This window comes from Saccopteryx leptura, chromosome 2 (assembly GCF_036850995.1).
Source record: "Saccopteryx leptura isolate mSacLep1 chromosome 2, mSacLep1_pri_phased_curated, whole genome shotgun sequence".
NCBI classification, from domain to species: domain Eukaryota; kingdom Metazoa; phylum Chordata; class Mammalia; order Chiroptera; family Emballonuridae; genus Saccopteryx; species Saccopteryx leptura.
In genome coordinates this window covers 252,496,097-252,516,836 of record NC_089504.1, presented here as the reverse complement: position 1 = coordinate 252,516,836, position 20,740 = coordinate 252,496,097, and the positions used below count along the sequence as shown (strand labels likewise).

At 56.3% G+C, this 20,740-nt stretch overlaps 1 protein-coding gene across 5 annotated transcripts in view; it reads right to left on the bottom strand.

Annotated features, from left to right (window-relative positions):
- LOC136395874 (carboxyl-terminal PDZ ligand of neuronal nitric oxide synthase protein-like) overlaps positions 1-20,740 on the bottom strand; it is a 119,423-nt gene that overhangs the window by 19,921 nt on the left and 78,762 nt on the right. For 3 of the 5 annotated variants that reach the window (XM_066371354.1, XM_066371356.1, XM_066371357.1), the window contains 5 exons: positions 12,454-12,546; positions 8,368-8,441; positions 6,493-6,601; positions 3,521-3,662; positions 804-970 (listed from right to left, as the gene is read on the bottom strand). In XM_066371354.1, the coding sequence (XP_066227451.1) occupies positions 804-970; positions 3,521-3,662; positions 6,493-6,601; positions 8,368-8,441; positions 12,454-12,546 (585 nt within the window). The remainder of the gene's footprint in view (positions 1-803; positions 971-3,520; positions 3,663-6,492; positions 6,602-8,367; positions 8,442-12,453; positions 12,547-20,740) is intronic. The other 2 variants (XM_066371355.1, XM_066371358.1) reach the window with 1 other exon arrangement.

The following is a 20,740-nucleotide window of genomic DNA, read 5'->3' as shown; positions in this document are numbered from 1 at the left end:
AGGGCAGAGGAGACGGAGTGAGCCTGGGGGGGGGCCTGCGGAGGCCTCGCTCACTCTGTTGTGTGGCGGCACCTGCAGGGTGTATGTAAGCCTTCTCCCCGAGACCCAGGGCTAGCGTACATGCCCTCGGTGCACGTGTGGGCTGCCTGGGCTGGGACTGCAGGCAGGGGACCCTGCTGTGGGGTGATAGACACGGAGGTGATATGTCCCTTCTCCTGTCCCCACATCCAACTGTGCCACCTGGCTGAGCTCCTTCAGCCTCCGGACGTGGAAGGACCTATTTCTATGCAATGCAGCTCCTACCACCCCGCATGGGAGCTGACAGAGGCCGTGCCCCTTCCCAGGCTGCGTCCTCAGGGCTCGTCCTCCGGGGCTGCACTCCGCCTTGGGTCATCCTGCAACAGTGTGTGGGGCAAGGCGGCTGCAGCCACTGCCCTACTCACAGTGACAGCCCCAGGGAAAGACACGTGGGCGCTGAGCACCGTGGTCTAGGCAGGTCCTCTGTCAGCATCAGCGGGCAGCACTTCCTGCCCCTTCCCTCTGCCTCTTCCTGTAGGGAGGCCCTTCCCTGAGCCCCAGACATGGCTGCAGGCCCTCAGGCATGCAGAGAAGGTGGGTGGCAACCGGACAATAGCCCTCCAGAGTGGACAGGCTCCCACCTGTGACGGGTTGGCCCGCTGAGCCGAGTAGAGGCACACCAGGTGCCATGACACCCAGCTGGCTGGGCCTCTGCCCCCCGGGGTAAGCCATAAGGATGATGATGTTAAAGGTGCCCAGCCTCCAGGGGGTCACCTCCTGCCTACCTTAGAGTCTATATGGGGGCCGCCATCCTTCCCCACGGCATCCAGGTCCGTCACGCCACGGCTGAATTCCAGGCCATCACCCCCGGGGAGGGGACCCTCCACCGCATCGATGTCAGTTTCCTCGGCAGGGGCTATGGAGGCCCTCTCAGCTCCCGTGAGCTGGCGGCCTGCAGGGACACAGGGAGGCAGGGAAGGGGATGAGACACCAAGAACAGTGTTCCTCCTGATACCACAGTGTCACACCAGGGGATACCACCAGCTTCCTAACGTCTTCACCGTTTTCAGGCAAGTCCACAAATGCTCCAGTCCCACGAGACGCAGTGTGTGTTAACGTCCAAGAACAAAGACGTGTTTCCCTGAGCCAGGACGTGACTGCATGGCCAGGCTGGTGTGACGTTCATGTGGACAGGGTGTGGGGTCCCTGGGAGAAAGGTGACAGTCATCTCGACCTCACCCCAGCTTAGGTGTGGAATCAGCCCAGGGACAGGGTCTCCTAGTCGTGCCTGGAGGGCTGTCGGGCCCCATTAGATGGACGGGGCTGTGTGACAGCAGATTAGGACAAGAGGGTTTGAGTCCCCCATCCCTGGAACCTGACTCCGATCTGGCCCAAGGGCAGAAGCCAGGAAGGGCCTGCACAAGGCAGGAGAAATGGTGGCTCAGGCTGAGTTCCTGTGCTCAGTGCGGCATGCCAGGTGGATCCTCATTGGGTGCATTCGGGAGTCTGTCTCTCTGCCTCACTTCAGAAAAATACAAAAGAAAAAAAAAAAAAAGGAGCAAACCTGCCAACCGACAGACCAGCTCTGGAGCTTCAGGTGCCGTACAGAGCCCCCCAGTGGAGCCAGCACACTGCTGGGGAGGCACCTGCGGGAAGGAGACGCGTTCCCGGGAACGTGTGGACCGTGAGTTTGTGCAAAGGCGGTGGCGAGCAGCCTTGCTCAGTAAGAGACACCCTGCCCAGGCTGGCAGCATTCTGAGCACTGACACTCAGGTGCGTCCAGCTGTGTGGCCATGGCCCCACCCTGCAATCAGGGGCCCCTGACTCATCGTCTAGTGTGGCCTGTCACGGAGCCATGGGATCTCCCTTTCTGAAGAGTGGGGGCTGTGGGTCTGGGACTGGGAAGCCAGTGGACGGCAGACACGTGCCCATGGCGCCACCGCATGCCAGCACAACGCTAACTCATACGTCACCTCATGACTCCTGACAGGTAGGAAGACAGGGCCAGAGAGATTGAGGCCAAGGTGACTACTAGCTGAGAGGTGGCACAGTCCAATTCAGGCCCCGTGCTCTGAGGGCCGGAAGCCAGGTGCAACTGCTTCTGTGGTCCGCTAGTGCGCCCCCACCACACCACTGCAGCATCACGTCTGAGATGGTGTGTGCCCACACGGCTGGGCCATGCCACCCCAATGTGAGAGCGGACGTGATCTGCACGGTGCTGTGCAGGTGCTTCTTAGGTGAGACCAGCATTCCCATCAGCAGACTCCGCGTTAAGAAGGCTGCCACCGTGGCATGGGTGGGCCTCACCCGGTCAGGGGAAGGCCGTTTGTAGAACAGAGACTGAACCCCTGGACGAGAGGGGAATCCACCAGCAGACCACCTGTGTTGCGCCCTGAGTATCCAGCCTGCTGTCCCGCTGCAGACTATGCCCCAGCCAGCCCCCCATCCTGAGCCAATCTCTAAAAATGAGTGTGCCAGCCTGACCAGGTGGTGGTGCAGTGGACAGAGTGTCAGACTGGGATGTGGAGGACCCAGGTTCGAGACCGCAAGGTCGTCAGCTTGGGTGTGGGCTCATCTGATTTGAGGAAGGCTCACCTGCTTGAGCCCAAGGTTGCTGGCTTGAGCAAGGGGTCACTCGGTCTGCTGTAGCCCCCCAGTCAAGGCACATATGAGAAATCAATCAATGAACAACTAAGGAGCCGCAACGAAGAATTAATGTTTCTCATCTCTCTCCCTTCCTGTCTGTCTGTCCCTATCTGTCCCTCTCTCTGACTCTGTCTCTGCCACAAATAAATAAATAAATAAATAAATAAAAATGAGTGTGTCTGTCTGTCCCTGACTGACACAACTGACATCACCCCACCGGCCACAAGGATGGGAAGGAGGGCGCCACACTCAGAGCATTGCCTCACATCCTAAAAGTTGAAGAAACGGCATGGGGCCTGGCCAGCTTTCCTGCAATAGATGCAGGTGTGTCCACATGTGGACCAATGCCATTCTGCTCGGGGGAGGGAAGACATAGAAAATGTCTCGTCGCTGAGGTCACAGGTGTGTCACTGATTGGGGAAAAGTGTCATCTACAACGTATTTTTTCCAGTTGTTCCAGTTTATCTTCTTGGGCTTTCCAGATAAAAGCCTGAAGATCTTAGAATGATGTCCACATTGAGGGTTTACAGAACTAGAGGAGCTAGAAACAGGAGAAGAATCTATGCAGCTGAGTGTGAATTTATTTCCTTCCTAATCTGTTTTATGAAGGTGCTTCTGAGCTGCGCTTCCTCGGGGGTCAGGTTTGATGGCTGTGGTCCTGCCTTCAAACTGGGACCCCTGGTGTCATGCTCAAGTGCCTCCTGGTTTGACAGTTTACACACTGTTAACTGACTGTTACAAAAGTCACATACGTTCCTTAAAGACAATTTGGAATCTAGGGAGAAGTGGGGAAAATAAACACTTTTAGGTGACTATCTGTCCTACCTGCCACCCGCTTTGCGCCCGCGACCCCTACCTGGGTCCCCTGAGCTGTGGCTATTTCTCTCGCTGTCACCGTCCTCCTGGCCATCAGCGCTCTGCTGAGTGTGCTGCAGGCTGAGCTTGTGACACACCTCGAAAGCCTGCCCCACCGTCCGCACGATCCGCATAGCTTGGCTCTGGGGGAGAGAGGAGACAGCATGGGCGCCCTTGGTGAGGACAGAGGGCCGGGCAGGCAGACAGGGGCCAGGACCAGCTGAGGAGAGAGACGGAGGAACCTAAGGTGTCAGCACATGCACACGCTCAGCGAGGAGACGCCTCCCTTCCTGAGATGCTCCAGATGCAGACACGGTCACCCCAGTCCTGAAAGGGAACGGAAGGGACAGAGCAGACACCCTGATTCTGAGTCAGCCCAGCCCCTCCTCCAAGTGTGACAGAAGCGGCCGGTCCCCATGCTTCAGAACCCCTTGCCAACCTCACCCCACTGAGAGCAACGCAGCCACCACCACGGTTTCTCCTGGGAATGCCTGGCTCCCTGGGCCCCGCACACCCAGGGTTGTGGTGACATGTGACCGAGACACCGGGGTCTAAACAGCAGCAGCAGTTGAAGCCCTGAGCCCACAGCCCCCGGGGACACCACCAGCAGCCACCTTAGCTTGTGGCGAGCCTTCTCCATGGGTTCGCTGGGCGTTTCCTTCCTTCTTTGTTTTGCTATTTAACTTCTTCCCCGAACTGCCCTAGACAGAGCCTGGTGCCAGTGCCCAGCGTTCCACTGCTGGCCCAGAGGAGGGAGGCCCAAGGACCTGCGTGCACTCAGGGCTCGGTGTCAACCATAGGTCACAGCTGGGACTGGGTCATCAGCTTGCTTTCACTTCTCCCAAAGATGAAGCTGAGTTCAGGGAGAGCTCCGCAGAGGCTCGACTCCCCAGCCGTCCAACCCCACAGACTGATGTCCGTTTATCTCAGCTGTGGCTGTCACTCTGCAGCCCAGTCTCAGGTTAGTCCCACTTGGGTGACCTGACACTTCTGACTCCATTCACCTCCATGGCAACACCAGCGGTCAGGGAGAGGGTCTCGTGAGAGCCGGCATCCGTCACCAACCGAGAAGTCACAGCCAAGCGGCGTCCAGCATTGTGATGAGCGCGGAGCTCTGTGGTGGGTGACCTCAGTGGTCACTCATGCTTTTCTCTCCAGGACTGCCATCACGGCGTGCTAGGCCCCTGGGCCCGTGCGGAGTGCTGCTGAGTCTGCTCTCTGCCGCTGTGACCCAGGTGGCTGGGGATACACACAGGTTTCTCTAAACCTCCCACTTACTGGTGTTGAAAATGTTCCCCCAAAGTCAGGACGTAACAGCAGCTTTCCTAACTGGTGCACCTATGTGGGCACCAACCACAGACCCAGCAGGTGTCACAGCTGACAGACAGACGTGGCAGCAGCCACGGGACGGCACTGTCCTCAGTGTGTGCGGCCGTCCACTCAGAGGCAGACAGAGCCTGTGGCAGCAGCAGTGGGAGGACACTGTCCAAAGGCCGGTTCCTGCATGTCCTGTCAGTCACGAATCTCTCCTTTGTTCCCATCTGCGTGCCCATGTGGTCGGCTGGTCCCACATACCCTGGGACTCTGAGCCTCCATTCACGTGAAGAGTGGTCACTGTTTGTCCTATTCTGCAGCTGACCCCACAAATAACCCGGGGAACGTCCCAAACATCCCGGCCCTGGAAGAGTTCTACTCTACAACTCCTGCAGGTAACCGGAGGGGTCAGCTGGTGGTCAGGATGCCACGCAGAGTGAGGATGAAACGCAGGTGTTGAGAGGAAGACAGTGATGATGACGAGGGTGAGATGAGAGGAGACACACGTCTCCCAGGAAGCATCTCTACCCGTCGCCCGTTCCCGATGTGCCGGGGTATCCTCCCCCCGCTCTGCCTCTGTGCACAAGAGCTCCATCTGCCACGTGCATCTGAATCCAGGGCCTGATGTCTAACGAGTCACCTAGCACGCAATGGTGCACAGAGCCCACCCGGACTCAGCGCAGGACCACACGACAGGACTCTTCATGTCTCTTTGATGCACTTCCTAAAACCTTAGTGAAATACGTCTTACGTGTCTGTCCGGCAGGTTGTTCAATGGCCTTGAGCACACAATGGACCGAGGCAAAGCAAGGACAAGCTTCCACTAGAGGGGAAGCTTAGCTGTAAAGCAGGTGTGACGTCCAGGGACCAGGAGCCCTCTGCCAAGAAGGCTAACCGCTGACTTGCATTCTCAGACACAGACGAGACACCTTGCCCCACAGTAAGCTGTGAGGGGAGGGTGACACTAGAAGGACTATCATGGGAAGCATGCCCTGGGTCCCTGCGCGGGAACACGGTGTGACGGGAACAGCCAGACCCAGACACAGCAGGAGCCCACATGAGGACTTTCCCGCTGACCCCAACCACCCAGGGACGTGCGACCCACCTCTTCAGGGTGTGCTGTCCTCCCCTACCTCCCAGGTGTTCCTGAGACTTGCCAGTTACAGCTCCTCCCCGACCAGAGGGCGTCTGGAGGCTCACTGACCAGGGTAAGCCCCCTCCCGCTCTGCCTCCTGTGTGAACAGTCACCTCTCTTTCCCGTGTGGACACTGGCCCTTCCCGCTGTACCTCAGCCGCAGGGGCCCCCAGTCCAGGGTGTCTGCAAGCTCGTCACAGTCAGCCAAGGGCCAGGCCCTAGCTCCAGGGAACGTCCCAGTTGGCACAGGTGAGAGCTAGTGGTCAGAGCTAGCTGAGAGCTGGAAGACCCGGAGTAAGTGATGTGACCGGGGGCCAGTGGCCCCTTTTGACCCAATGGCGAATTTGTCCAGCTGTCTGTGTGCAACTAAGTAACAAAGTGCAGATGAAACCACAGAGAACGCCCTGACATGGGGGCAGAGGAACACTAGACACAGCTTGAGTCTCCCGCAAACGCAGCCACCTCCAGGTATTTGTGGGCGGGCAGAGTCCACCAGAGAAAAGCAGCAGGTGACCCCCTCTTACCTTCTTCTTGGACTTGAAGACGTTGCACCGGAAGACGTTGCTGGCACCGTCACGGGCGATGTAGCTGAAGATCTTCAGGTCCTGGGAGTCATGGGAGACATAGAAGATCCTAGGGGGAGAGACAGGAAAAACAGTGAGCGTGGCAGCTGGCGCAGACAGGGCCTGGGAGCCGGGCACCAGAAGCTCGACGACAGAGCTCGCCCACTCAGCACTGGGAGGACGCCCCATGCCAAGAGCAGCAGGCCGGGCCCTTTCCCAGGCCCCACGATGCAGATGCAGAAGTGACCTCCAGCCTCGGAGGGCAGGCGTCAGGACAGGCAGCCGCCCATCCTGCACGATTTTCAGATATTAATTTCATGCATTTCCCACCCGTGCAGCACACACTTTATTACATGCGTCACATGGCCAGACGCAGGTGGGACTAGAAAGACAAGGGAGCCGGTCCAGTCCTCCCCTGAAGGCCTCCCAGTTGGCGGTAAAAGTAACAGCAGTGTGGCTGCAACGATTCCAGCAACTGTCAACAAGTACCACGGCAACTCTGAGGGAGGCACTCATCCTCGACACACAGCAACTCTGAGGGAGGCACTCATCCTCGACACACGGCAACTCTGAGGGAGGCACTCATCCTCGACACACGGCAACTCTGAGGGAGGCACTCATCCTCGACACACGGCAACTCTGAGGGAGGCACTCATCCTTGACACACGGCAACTCTGAGGGAGGCACTCATCCTCGACACACGGCAACTCTGAGGGAGGCACTCATCCTCGACACACGGCAACTCTGAGGGAGGCACTCATCCTCGACACACGGCAACTCTGAGGGAGGCACTCATCCTCGACACACGGCAACTCTGAGGGAGGCACTCATCCTTGACACACGGCAACTCTGAGGGAGGCACTCATCCTCGACACAGCATCCTGCACAGAGACTGGTTAGGACCCCTCTCCCCCTGGATTAGAGCACCCTGAGCCCAAGGACTGTGACCACTCAATCTGGTCACCTACAAAACCACCCAGCCAGAACCCGGCGGGTGTCTCATGGAGTGTGTGCTCTAACGAAAGGAAACCCACACTGTGGGCACCCCCCTTTGACCAGAGGCTGGGCTGCTGGTGTGTTAGCCGAACTCCAACACTGACTCACTGTGTCAACCAAGGCCAGTGATTTGAGGGGTGACAAAGTCACAACTTAAATCTAAATGGAAAACCTACAGGAATAGTTGGTGTCCAATTTCCCAGGGAAGGAAACAGGGCAAGGCGGGGCCGGGCTTGGTCACCAGAGTTCGGGCAGATGGTGGAGAACCTGTCGCAGGGCCTCACTAGTGGGCACTCCTCTGCCCAGGTGGTCACCTGACCCAGGAAAATCACACCAGTCTCTCTGGGGACTCTACCTGTGACCTTCCGCTTCCCCAACCATCACAGACCCCTCTCTGTGCCGTTTCTGAGCCAGGGGGTGGGGTGGAGAACTGAGCATAAGTGTGGGGGAAGGGGCATGGGAGCCCAGTTCCCTCCTCTGGTCAATGCACATGCAGTCATGACTTTCCAGTTAGGGCAAAGCTAACACCAAGTGAAAAGGTCTCAAATTACAGCCCCAGAACCAGATCTGAGCCACTCAGAACCCTCCGTTGTCCCGGGGGCCACTGAGCACACGGGAATTTTCCTCTCGATGCCAGAGAGGAGAACATGCTTCTCTCATGTGCTTCCAGATACACGAGGCCTCAGAGGGGAGAGGCCAAGGAAACGGGCTGATACTTGTGTCCCAGCCCCCCCAACAGGTGGACCAGGAGGCTGGCCCCGCACTCCATGGGTGGCTCAGGAGGGCGAAGCTCACTCCACCCCACAGGACCCCAGGAAGGCAGGCCACGCCCTCGCTCACCTGTAGATGGGGTCCTGCATCACCAGCATCTTGCTCTCGTCCCACGTCCACTCCTTTTTCTGCAACAAGAGAAACTATACATGAATAAGCGAGGCTTGTCCTTGGCCACAGGGCCAGTCCACGCACCGAGTCCTGGGACAGGGACTGTGCAGGGGGGACTCACAGGCCCAGGTGACCATAAAGCGTTTATTCCCATGGAGCGGCTTCTCTGATGGTGTCGGAAGACGTGGGCACACCAGCAGCACGCAGGTGCGAGCAGGACACACTGGCTCAGTCGCGACCACACATGGAAGGTGTGAGGTCTCGCCTGCACCGCACCCTGCCCAATGGGCGGCCACGGGGGTTGAATGAGGGTGCAGCCATCAGACAGGGCCTGCCAGCCGCAGGAGCCCAGAGTTGAGTGCGCCATGACCGTGCATCTGAGTGTCTGTCTCTCTCCCCAGTTCGCTCCCTCTGGTCACCCTTCCCAAACAGATGACCTAGACAGAAGACTGGGCCCTGACCCCATGGTCTCACAGCCTCTGAGACAAGGAGGTGAACAGCTACACCATCCACAGGAGCTGTAACAGCTATTAACAATTAATTCTGTTGGATTGGGTCCATGCCTGACAGCCCTGGGTCCCACCAGGTCTGTGGCCATGGTAGACACACAATAAATGTTTGTTAGCGAGATAGCAACACCCTTCTAGAATGCCAGCCTGGGGACCCATGATGCTGTTGGTTTGTGAGAGAAACCACGTGCAACAGGACTGTTGGGTTCTTCTGTAGCAAAATCTTCAGAAGGAATTCAAGACTGATCTTTCTTTTATTTATTTAGTTAGTTATTTTATTTTTATTTTAGTGAGAGGAAGGAGGCAGAGACAGACTCCTGCATGTGCCCCGACCAGGATCCACCCAGCAAGCCCACTAGGGGGTGATACTCTGCCCACCTATGGCCCTTGCTTTGTTGCAACCGGAGCCATTTTTTTTTAGCACCTAAGGCAGAGGCCATGGAGTCATCCTCAGTGCCCCGGGCCAACTCACTCAGCCATTCAAGCCATGGCTGCAGGAGGGGAGGAGAAGATAGAGAGAGAAAGGTGAGGGGGAAAGGGTGGAGAAGCAGCTGGGCACTTCTCCTATGTGCCCTGACTGGGAATCGAACCTGGGACATTCACACACCTAGCTGATGCTCTACCACTGAGCCAACCAGGCAGGGAAAGACTGATCTTTCTTATTCAGAACCCCACTCCGTGCAAAACGGGGCTAGAGTGGATTCCCATCTTACAATAAATCATCATCCTTACAGACAGGGCAGGGACAGCTGCCTGGGCCTGGCTGGGCGTTAAAGAGAATGCATGAGGCCCTGGCCGGTTGGCTCAGAGGTAGAGCGTCGGCCTGGCATGCAGGGGACCCAGGTTCGATTCCCAGCCAGGGCACATAGGAGAAGCGCCCATTTGCTTCTCCACCCCCCCCCTCCTTCCTCTCTGTCTCTCTCTTCCCCTCCCACAGCCGAGGCTCCATTGGAGCAAAGATGGCCTGGGCGCTGGGGATGGCTCCTTGGTCTCTGCCCCAGGCGCTAGAGTGGCTCTGGTCGCGGCAGAGCGACGCCCCGGAGGGGCAGAGCATCGCCCCCTGGTGGGCAGAGCATCGCCCCTGGTGGGCGTGCTGGGTGGATCCTGGTCGGGCGCATGCAGGAGTCTGTCTGACTGTCTCTCCCCGTTTCCAGCTTCAGAAAAATACAAAAATAAATAAATAAATAAATAAATAAAATTAAAGAGAATGTATGATCGAGAGATAGCAAAGTAAAGCCGCTTATTCCAGTGGCTGGGTTCACCCCACAGACCTAAGCAGACCTCACAGGAATGTGAGGCTCATTATCTGAGGCAAGACAATTGTTACTGTAGAGTTGTTATCACATGGTTGTTGCTATTGCGTATCTGTTATCACCTGGTTGTTGCTACTGCTTATCTGTTATCACATGGTTGTGGCTATTGCACAGTTGTTGTCGCGTGGATGTGACTGTTGTGCCACTGGTGAGCAGGATGGAGCCGCGACTAGAACCTGGTCTCATCTCAGCCAAGGGCTCCTTCCATGTGCCACGTCCCCCCAGTGAAAACCAATGTGCCCTTTGCAGGAGGAAGGGACAGTCCAAGTTGCCCCGACCACGCTGCACAGGAACTGATCGGTCAGGAGAGCGCGTCTGGCTGAGCCTACACCATGACGTTCCTGCACTGCCCGCCGCCTGGCCAAAGGTCTGTCCTCAACCTGGTCAGGTGGCCTTCTGTGATTATCTGCCGAGTGTCACTCTCACCCTCAGGTCTTTAAACACAGCGCCAGTCAGCAGCTCAGACCCTGAAGGGTGGTCATGAGGGCACGGGCGACACAAAGGCTGAAGGCTGTTAATGAGTTCTTGTCTGTCAGAGGCGGTGCCCAGCAAACCCCGATAGATAGAGGCATGACTGGGTCCCAGCCCAGCCCTGGAGGACACCAGTGTGGGCAGAGCAGGCAGGACGGAGCCCCCTCCCACTGGCATCAGGAGGATCAGATGTGGGAAGACCTGTTAGGTCACCTGCTCTGGGCGGTGCAGGTGGACCCACACCCACACGGGAGGTTGTCAGGGAGGAAGCTTCCTGGTGAGTCACGTCCACGGCTCCCAGGACGGAACCTCTCTAGCACGGGTTTCACTTACACGGTGGAGGTGGCCCAGCTCTGCCCCGTGACCCCAGGCACACAGCTGTCCTCGTGTACTGTGTGGCCTTGGGCAAATACATGCTCTGAGCTCAGTTATTTCATGTGTAGAGTGGGCATGACACCATGTAGAGTGCCTGACAGGTGATGACACGGGGGAGGACAACGGGCCCCTCAGGGACAAGCTATGACGTCACCACAGGATTCAGGGCAGAGAGTGCCAAGTCAGCCAAAGGGGCAGAACAGCCCAGGACGGGCCCCTGGAGATGGAACTGGGCATGTGCGGTGGGGGGGGGGGGCAGGAAAGACACCCCTAGGCACGGACGGGGATGGGGTTCTGGCAACCATGGTGCAGGTTTACAGAGGCAGCCACTTAATCACAAATCCCTGCGGCTCTGGTTTCAACGGAGTTAGTTCTTCATAAATACCATGTCATGTCTATTTCCTGCTCCCTGCTTCCTCCCAGCAAGAGCTGTAAACTCCTAGACCACCCTCCCTACACTGCAGGAGCAGCAGAGAACAAGCTCTGCTTTCCTACACGGGAGGCCCTGAAACACCCAGCTGTCCAGGGTGGACCACCACCATGGGAAGAACGCGAGGAAGGTGCAGAAAAGATCTAACACCCCCTTCGGCCACTGACGCCTGGGTCTGCGTCGCCCAGGACTGTGCCCCTGCCTCACGTGCCCAGAGTCCCATCTGAATTCAGGACAGGTCAGGTCTGGACACAAAGGCAGTTCAGGGGTGACGGTGGGACCGTGCGATGCTGCCACCGTCGGTACATATAAAAAAGAGGCCTCGGCAGAGTTGAGAAACAGACTCTCCCAACAAGTCCTCAGCCAGCCACGCCGCTCCACTGCTGTCTAGAGATGCGCCCCTTCATGCCCATAGGGCAGCTCCAGCCCTTCCCAGGGTGGACACCACCCCTTCCCCCATGTACACAGGAGGCAGCTGAGTGTCAAACCACATACTCAGGCATGCGTGTCACCCATTCTGAGGAAGGCCTGCTGCGGGACACATCCCTGCCCCATGCTGCACTCAGCCTTCCTGCATGCTGAGCCACAGCAGCTATGACAGACGGACACAAGACGCAGGGGCAGCTGCCACCCCTGACAGAGGAGCCGCCGCTCGCCCTCCCTGCTGAACCCCGGAACTGCCATCCCTGGAACATCATCTTCCAAGGTTAAGGCTCAAGGGCAAAGGGATCAAAGTGTGTGTGTTGTTGGGGGTGGGGGTGTCAGGGTGACAGGCTGTGATCCCACCACCATGGGACACCAGGGCTGGCTGAGATTGCAGCAGTGTGCCCACAATGTTGCTGGTCAGAGCAGACCCGCTGCAGGGAAGGACAGGCTCTGCCCACAGGAAACGGTACCATGTCCCCCGCCGCGGCCTCCTCGCCGGGTCCGGTTCGGAGCCGCCTACCTTTTTCTTCTTCTTCAGAATCACTTTCACTCCGTCCACTGAGACCATGATGCTCACTTTCTTCTTCTTGATGTTCTTGGCTTTGAACTCATACTGGGGAGAGAAGGAGCAGAGGAATGCAGACATCAGATCAGAGCACAAGCATGGCCCGCAGCCCCTGAGCCGAACAGTGGCCACAGGGCCCGGGGTGGGTGCGGCTCCTGGGACACGGGGCCAGGGCTGGCAAGGGCTTGGACACTCAGGGTCAGGACAGGGGCTCTGAATGGTCATCCATGTCCCCACTCAGCCCTGAGGTGCTGAGGACCTAATCATCCTCACTACATGAAAACATAGCCTCCTAGGAAAAATCTCATCAGCAACCCAGAACCGTCCCTCACAGACTTGTTCTATGTCTAACTTGGGCCATTTCCCTGTGTCCAGCCAGACACCATTGACATGACTCTGGACTCAGCAAAGGTTGGGAGGAGTGGGCACCAGTCCTCACAGCGGGCTTTATATGTTAAAGGTTATTATGAATTCTGTTCTTCTCTGCAGTTCAAACCCCAAATCCTTCATCTGCAGGGTGGTCTCCACGTCTACCCACATCCCTGTCAGCCCTTGTATATGCGAACTCTTTACTATTTTTGCAACTTGCCTGTAAGTCTAAAATGATTTCAAAATAAAAAGTTAAAAAAAAAAATAAAGTGCATTGACATTGGACAAAAACACATATGCCAATCTCAAAGTACCTAGAATGCACACTTGGGTTCTAGGATGATGGGTTTTAGGACTTTAAATAGTATTTGGTATCTGACCTGAAATAATTTCCCCATGATTAAAACAACTAACAGGTACAGAAAATGGTTGCCCCATATGAGGGTCTGGGACCAGAGAGCATTCTAGAGCGGATCTGCCCAGCGACAGGGACTCACAGCAAGCCTCGTACCCTGAACTCTTCCAGCGCTCACCCCACACCCACGTGGCAGGGGGTGCAGGCCTCACCTCCGTCGGACATTTCTTGTTATATCAGCTTATGTCCTGTTATTGTGCCGACGCTCACCACTGCTGGTGTCACCACCCTGTCCTCACTGACCGCTGTCCTGAACCCTCACCCACGTTCACCTGGTCCCATTGTGATGTAGCCACCGAACAGACTCACCTGCCATGCTCCCTAGTCAAACATCTGGGCTACAGATTAAACAGAACCAGCCGGGAACCAGAGCTGAGACCGGGCCACAGCTGCAGCCCACCCCCACTCCGGGGCTGTCACACTCAGACCCGCCCACCAGCCAGCACCCACGTTAGCAAGGGGCCTCCAGCTCGTCGCCTGGGCATCTAAAGCCTCATTATTTCTAGTTGATATGTTCACAGAAATGGACCTGAGCTACCCTACCGGGATGAAAACACCACCTGCTCTGAAAACCTCATCAGAGAGTCCAGAAGCATCCCTGGGCCATGACTCTTCCTAATGTGATTTTAGGAGCTCCACCTAGAGCTTCCCTCTCTTTCTGTGGTCAGCGGGCCCCGTGGTCCCCACTGGACGGGTCAGTCCGCAGCTGCCCCATCACCTCTGTCCACAGCCCCCTCCTCCCCATCCCTACCAACAAAGCCAAGCAGCAGATCAGAAGGAAGACCTCGCTGGACCCCATCATCTTTCGGGCCCTGGTCTTAGAGAGCCGGTGTCCACCAACCAGACCCTCACCTGGTCCTGTGTTCCCAGAAGAACCTGTCACTGACCATCTCTCTTTCACTCATTTGGCCACCTCCCGACTTGTTTCATTGTCTCTAGGACCCTTTGTAGCCTTGGCCCTGCCTCTAATACCCTCATCTTCAAAACTCAAAAGGCAACTAAATGTCTTTTCTGGAACTGGACACAGTTCCAGTTGGATCCCCGTGTACGTATGCCCAGGGTTTCCTGGGGTCTGTGGGGAGCATGGGACCACACAGAGGAGTACGACAGAGCATCACACTGGGGTCTCAGGAACAGAGAGGGCACAGGTGTCCCCACAGTGGAGCTGGACATGCTCAGATGGCTTCCAAGTGCCGGAGCCACACAAGCTCCTAGCAGCCACCAGGCTGCCTGTGTGCCGCTGAGAGGCCCTTGGGCCGCACACTCGGCATGACCCCCGCTGGGGCCGGGTGTCCCCCACTCTCCCTGACCAGGAATGAGCTCGGGTTGTAGCTCTGCTGTGAACTACAGAAATGAAAGGAAATCGATTTCTGAGACGCTGGAGTATTATTCATAAACTATGTGCTTACACGGCAATTACAAGTCACAGGGAACAGTGTTCTTGGGCTCATGGGCCAGGGGGACAGAAAGTGGATGTGGAGGGGATGATGGAATGACCAGGAGGTCAGAGTCAGGGTTCACAGGGGACCGGCCCCCTTTTTCCAGATGTGCTGCTCCGAGGGGCCAGCGTCTTCTGCACAGAGCGCTTATGTCTACAGCCAAAGGACCCTGTCAGCTTGGGCTCTACCAGGGCTGAGGAACAGACAAGATGCTGGTGCCACTGCCTGCAGCTCCGCCAGCACCCCACAGGACCCGCGCCAGCTCTGAGTCTGTGCCAACAGGCCTGGCTGTCCCCCCAGTATGGCCACGCCAGCTTGATGTATTTACTTTGCTAGCCAGCCCTCCCCCGCAGCAGGAACAGAGGAAGCCCTACAGAACCTGACCTTTTGGGTAACAAAAGTCCTCAAACAATAGCACTGACCAGAAAGGCCAAGGTCAAGTGTTGGCTGTGTAAGCAGAGCCTCCGGCCTGCGCTGGGACTCGGTGCACTGTGCCAAGCAGCGAGGCCACAAGGGAGGCCAGGTTCCGACTCCACCGGAGCCAGCAGCACCACTCAGCAAGTGACATGGGGGCAGCATGGGCTGACGTCAGAGCGTCTCCTGACTCCACAAGGCCCCTCGTCCCCAACACCCGGGATGCCGGCTAACCTGGAAGTCTCAGTGTAGGCAGCACATGTGCAAGAGAGGAAGCAGGGTGTCTGCAGTGGCCGAGTGTGGTCAGTGGGAGGCTGAGGCCACAGGGAGCAGGGAATGGCATTATTTCTTAGGGGTCAAGGGCCGGAGGCATGCTCACACTCACACATACTCACACTCACACAGGCTCATTCACTCATACACAGGCTCAGACTCATGCACCCACAGTCACACACAACAGTCTGTCCACGGCAGTGCCGAGCTCCCGGGGAAGCCTGGTGTTTACAGGGTCCTTGCTTCTCAGGATCTTGTCTGCAACTTGCCTTGTGATACCCTCTTGACGCTCTGTAGGACACGGGTCCCCTCACTCTTCCCCCCTAAACCCACCCACCCAGCTCCTACTCAGTCTCCACGATGCTCACAGGTACGGCCAAGGTACTCTTTCCATTTCTCCCTCCTTTTAAACTACCTGGGGCTCTGAGGGCCACCATGAAGGAAGTCCCAGCATCACAGAGCCTCAGAATTACAGGTTAGAGCCCCTGGAACCCTAAGGTCAATACATTGAAAAGTGACTTCATTTCATGAGGCACGGACTTGCCCGGTTTGACTTATTATTTCTCTTTTCCTAAGAGTGTAATGAATTTAGGACATCAGGCTACTGGCTGGACCACAGGTAAATTGTCCTGTTTCCTACTCTTCTCTTTTTTTTTTTTTTTTTTTTTTTTTTGTATTTTTCTGAAGCTGGAAACGGGGAGAGACAGTCAGACAGACTCCCGCATGCGCCTGACCGGGATCCACCCGGCACGCCCACCAGGGGCGACGCTCTGCCCACCAGGGGGTGATGCTCTGCCCCTCCGGGGCGTTGCTCTGCCGCGACCAGAGCCACTCTAGCGCCTGGGGCAGAGGCCAAGGAGCCATCCCCAGCGCCCGGGCCATCTTTGCTCCAATGGAGCCTCGGCTGCGGGAGGGGAAGAGAGAGACAGAGAGGAAGGGGGGGGGTGGAGAAGCAAATGGGCGCTTCTATGTGCCCTGGCCGGGAATCGAACCCGGGTCCCCCGCACGCCAGGCCGACGCTCTACTGCTGAGCCAACAGGCCAGGGCCCTACTCTTCTCAAAACCAGATTGAGGAAGGACAGCAGCTACACAGCCTTGAGAACATTACCCCTCACAGTCCCCTTGATTGGTACCAATCATCACACCCTGAGCCCAGTCAGAGGCTCTTCTCTGACCATGTTCCAAATAACATGTTAACAAATTAGTGGCTCGGAATAATTGTGCCAAAGCAGAGAGAGCTCTGCCTCCAGGCTATAGGGAGCCGAGCTCCCTTTATTTCTTCCCAACCTACTCAAGTTGGGATGAAACTCAGCGGCCACCCTCTGCATTCACGTCACTCACTGCTGAGACAGGGATGCTCATTTTTACAACGCAAACGTCAGTTCGTTCCAAATGTCGACTATTATCTCTTTATTAAAATGTTTCCAGTTACTTCTCATAAAGGTAGAAAGACATTGCTCGTTTCTTATCACTGACCTCTTAACCAACCCCCCCCCCCCCACATCACTACAAAGAACAGAAGGACACACAGTTAAAAGCAGGCAGCAGACTCAATCACGAATGACTAAGAGAACCAAAGCCCTGTTGGGGGTGTTTCACCATAAGAAACAGGCCCATAAGGCAGCTCCCCAACCCAGTGAGCATCAAGAACAGAGTGTGGGCCTTCCTCTGGGGACAGCCTATGGCCCTTTGGGAAGGAGGGGGAAGCTCATGCAAGGGCCAGCAGCGCCTTGGGCAGAGGAGCTGACCCCTGCAGGGCCGGGGTGAGCCTGGGGCCCCTGGGGTCTTGCATTTTCACTGGGTTGATTGCTTCGGGGGGGGGGGTCCTGTCAATCTGGAAACGGCTCCATGGATGTAGATGTTCCCCTTGGCTGCCTCTTGGGCAGTTTCCTCCAGCTCCCTCTCTGTTCTGCACTATGCTCATGTCTCAGAGGCTGGGCTCCTACACTAACAAGCCAGAGGCCATCTCTTCTGTTCTGACCTGCATTTCTATTCCACATTTTGGCTGATTCCTCCTCTTCCTGTTTTTTTGTGGGGTTTTTTTTTTTTTTGTATTTTTCTGAAGTTGGAAACAGGGAGGCAGTCAGACAGACTCCTGCATGCGCCCTACCGGGATCCACCTGGCACGCCCACCAGGGGGTGATGCTCTGCCCATCTGGGGCATCGTTCTGTTGCAACCAGAGTCATTGTAGCGCCTGAGGCAGAGACCACAGAGCCATCCTCAGCACCTGGGCCAACTTTGCTCCAATGGAGCCTTGGCTGCGGGAGGGGAAGAGAGAGACAGAGAGGAAGGAGAGGGGGAGGGGTGGAGAAGCAGATGGGCGCTTCTCCTCTGTGCCCTGGCCAGGAATCGAACCCGGGACTCCTGCACGCCAGGCCGACGCTCTACCACTGAGCCAACTGGCCAGGGCCTCCTCCTCATCCTTTTTTAACCTTTCAACCTTCCTACTGACTTCCTGTTTAGGGTGACTACCATGCTTTTCACTGGGGAGAGTTACAACTCACATTCAACCCCACGGTTCTGGAGGTCAGACGCGGGACATGAGTCCACAGAGTGTTTTCCTGATCTCTTCAGCTTGTAGAAGTACCTGCACAGTGTGGCCCACAGCCTTGTCCTTCCCCATCATAGCCAGGGCGCACCCTCGAGTCCCCCCACCCTCCTGCCTCGCTCTGAGGACACTGTGGTGGTGGGGCTACCTGGTTGAGCTGGAGGACCTCTCATCTGGAGAGCTTTAACATAACTGTATCCACCACGCCCTCTGCTGTACTGGGTGACTTCAGCGCGTAGGCACTGTGGTGGGGCCATCACCAGGCCAGGCACAGGCGGGCACACGGACAGTTGCAAACAGCAAGTACCAGTGACCAAAACGCATGGGACAAAACAGAGATGGAGAGTAGGGGGCAACTGAAGACACCAGCGACACTAAGGTGGAGCGACTGTTCCTGTGAAGCAGGGAGGTGGCTCTGGTCCCTGCAGGACCCCAGAGGCAGCACGCTATTCTGGTCCTGTTCTTCAAACACAAGAAGTTACATCTTATCCTGTAAAGTTTGCTTTAAGACAGGGCATGCTAGACCATGAATCAGTCCATCAGGGATGATTAATTTGGAAAGATAAGATGACTGTTCAGAGGGGGACCCTTGAGTTACCTGGAAATTTCATGGCATGGAAAATGTCACTCTTTGATGCCAAGTGATATTTAGTCTGCGCTGTGGGCTGAGTGTCTGTGTCCCTCAAATCCACGTGTTGAAGCCCTAACCCCACAGTGTGTTAGGATGTGATGTGATGGTGTTGGAGGGAACTCTGGGTTATGTCTGGGTCGTGAGGGTGGAGCCCTCACGAATGGGATTAGTGCCCTTTATAACAAGACCCAGAGCCTCTCTTGCCCTCTCGCCGTGTGAGGACACAGTCAGAAATCGGCCATCTGTGACCAGGTAGAGGACCTTCCCGAGAGCCTGACTGTGTGGCACCTCAATCATGCATGTCCAGCCTCCACCACCTTGAGAACTAGTGTCCACTGCTCCTAAGCCCCCCAGTTAGGGCACCCTGGTTTGGTAGCCGAAATCAACTGAGACAGTTTGTAAGAGAGACTTACTTCTGTCCAGTGGACCTGAACTTTACATTTCTGATTAAATGTTTACCCTCGAAGCAGTGGCCTTGGGGACATAGTAAGTTCCAACAAATTATTATGGCCTAAAACTCTGAACACCACTCCCTTTAAGAAATTACTTTAGAACCAAGATATAAATGACGACATAAAGTTGTCATTACTTTGCAAGCACAGCTTTCTCTTGTTTGTTTGTTTGTTTGTTTGTTTTGCTAGAATAGCAACAAGGTGAACTATCAAGATAGGTGACCTTTAGACTTGGTTCTCAGTCATTTCCGGCCATTAAAAAACAGTGACCAAGCATCTCATGTCTTGATAGCGGTCTGGAGAGTGCACTGGCTCTGGAGGTGATTCAGAGGGAGGGGAAAAGCGGGAGTCACCGTTGCCGTCCCGCCGCTCTCTGGACAGGATGGCACGCGGGCGTCCGAGTCATGGCGAGCGGCTGGATGTGATCCTGGCTCTGGTCAGCCACAACCTGCAAGTCTCGGTCACCAACGTCACCAACATTCAGAGAACAGTAAATGCTCGCACATTAAATGAGACCCCAAGTCCTCTCTCTCATCACCTCTGTCATGGGTGCACAACGCTCCTGCCGGGGTGATGGCTCACATGTCAGCCCGTGACCCTGGACACAAACCCTGGATACGAAGGCATGACCCTCAGCCCTTCCAAGATGGTGGGGACTGGGTTTTACAGGTTCCGCACCCCACAGACGGGGACTCCAGACGACCCGAAGTGCACATGTCCTGGTCACAGTCCCTCACTTGCTCCACATGTGGCCCGAGGTGCTCACGAATACACTCCCCTCCCAGGAACACACACTTCACGTGGGCGACAACAGGGCACCAACAGCAGCTCTATAGGTCATGCTGGGCTCCATCTCTGGCCGTGAAATACAGCACCCTCGTGGTCACCAAGCCCCGTTCACACTCCTGACATCACTGTTTCCATAGCGACAACGTCACCCCGTTTTCAAAGCGGGAGAAGCTGCACGGGTTCCTAAAGGAGACAAAACCCTGAACAATGCAACGGGAGCACACATGCTGGGAGTCAGCCGGCTGCTGGAAGGGGCCTCCTTCTCTTTGGAGAAAAACACAATCACAGCGCAGATTTAAGACCCAAGGAGGGAGCGGGGGTGTGAAGGCAGCCAGGGGGTGCGGGGCGACGCTTCTCTCCCAGGCGTAATCTGCTCCGCTCTGTGCGAGCCAGAATTTAGGAAAACAAACGCTTCTCCAGTGAGACCTGCAGCCCTATTCCACATGTCTGTGAATGCTTTTCAAAAATGTTGAAAACTTTTAAAAGGCTTTCGGACCTTGTGTGTTTCTGTGCTGTGAACTTAACACAACGGCCAGTAAATAGGAATGATTTATTTATTTATTTATTTATTTGGCAGTTCCCGTAGGAAAGAAGAATCATCTCACTCCTGAGCTGCACAAGGACACGGAAGGCCTGAGCCACAGCCGTATGGACGCTGAGCAGTGGGACGCTGGGAAACTGGACACGAAGAAAGGCCAAGTCGAACGGTCAGGTAAAATGTGAGCAGAGCACTCTCCAAAGCGATCACGGCAATGCGAATCCACAGGGCGGGGCCTGGACACGGCAGCCTGCGCTGTGCACAGGCCCGAGGGATGGACTCGGTCTCTCAGAACAGCCATGGTGCCCACGGGGAGACTGCACGTCCTCCCGTGTGTCTACCATGAAGAGCCTGACTTACAAGCCAGAAACAT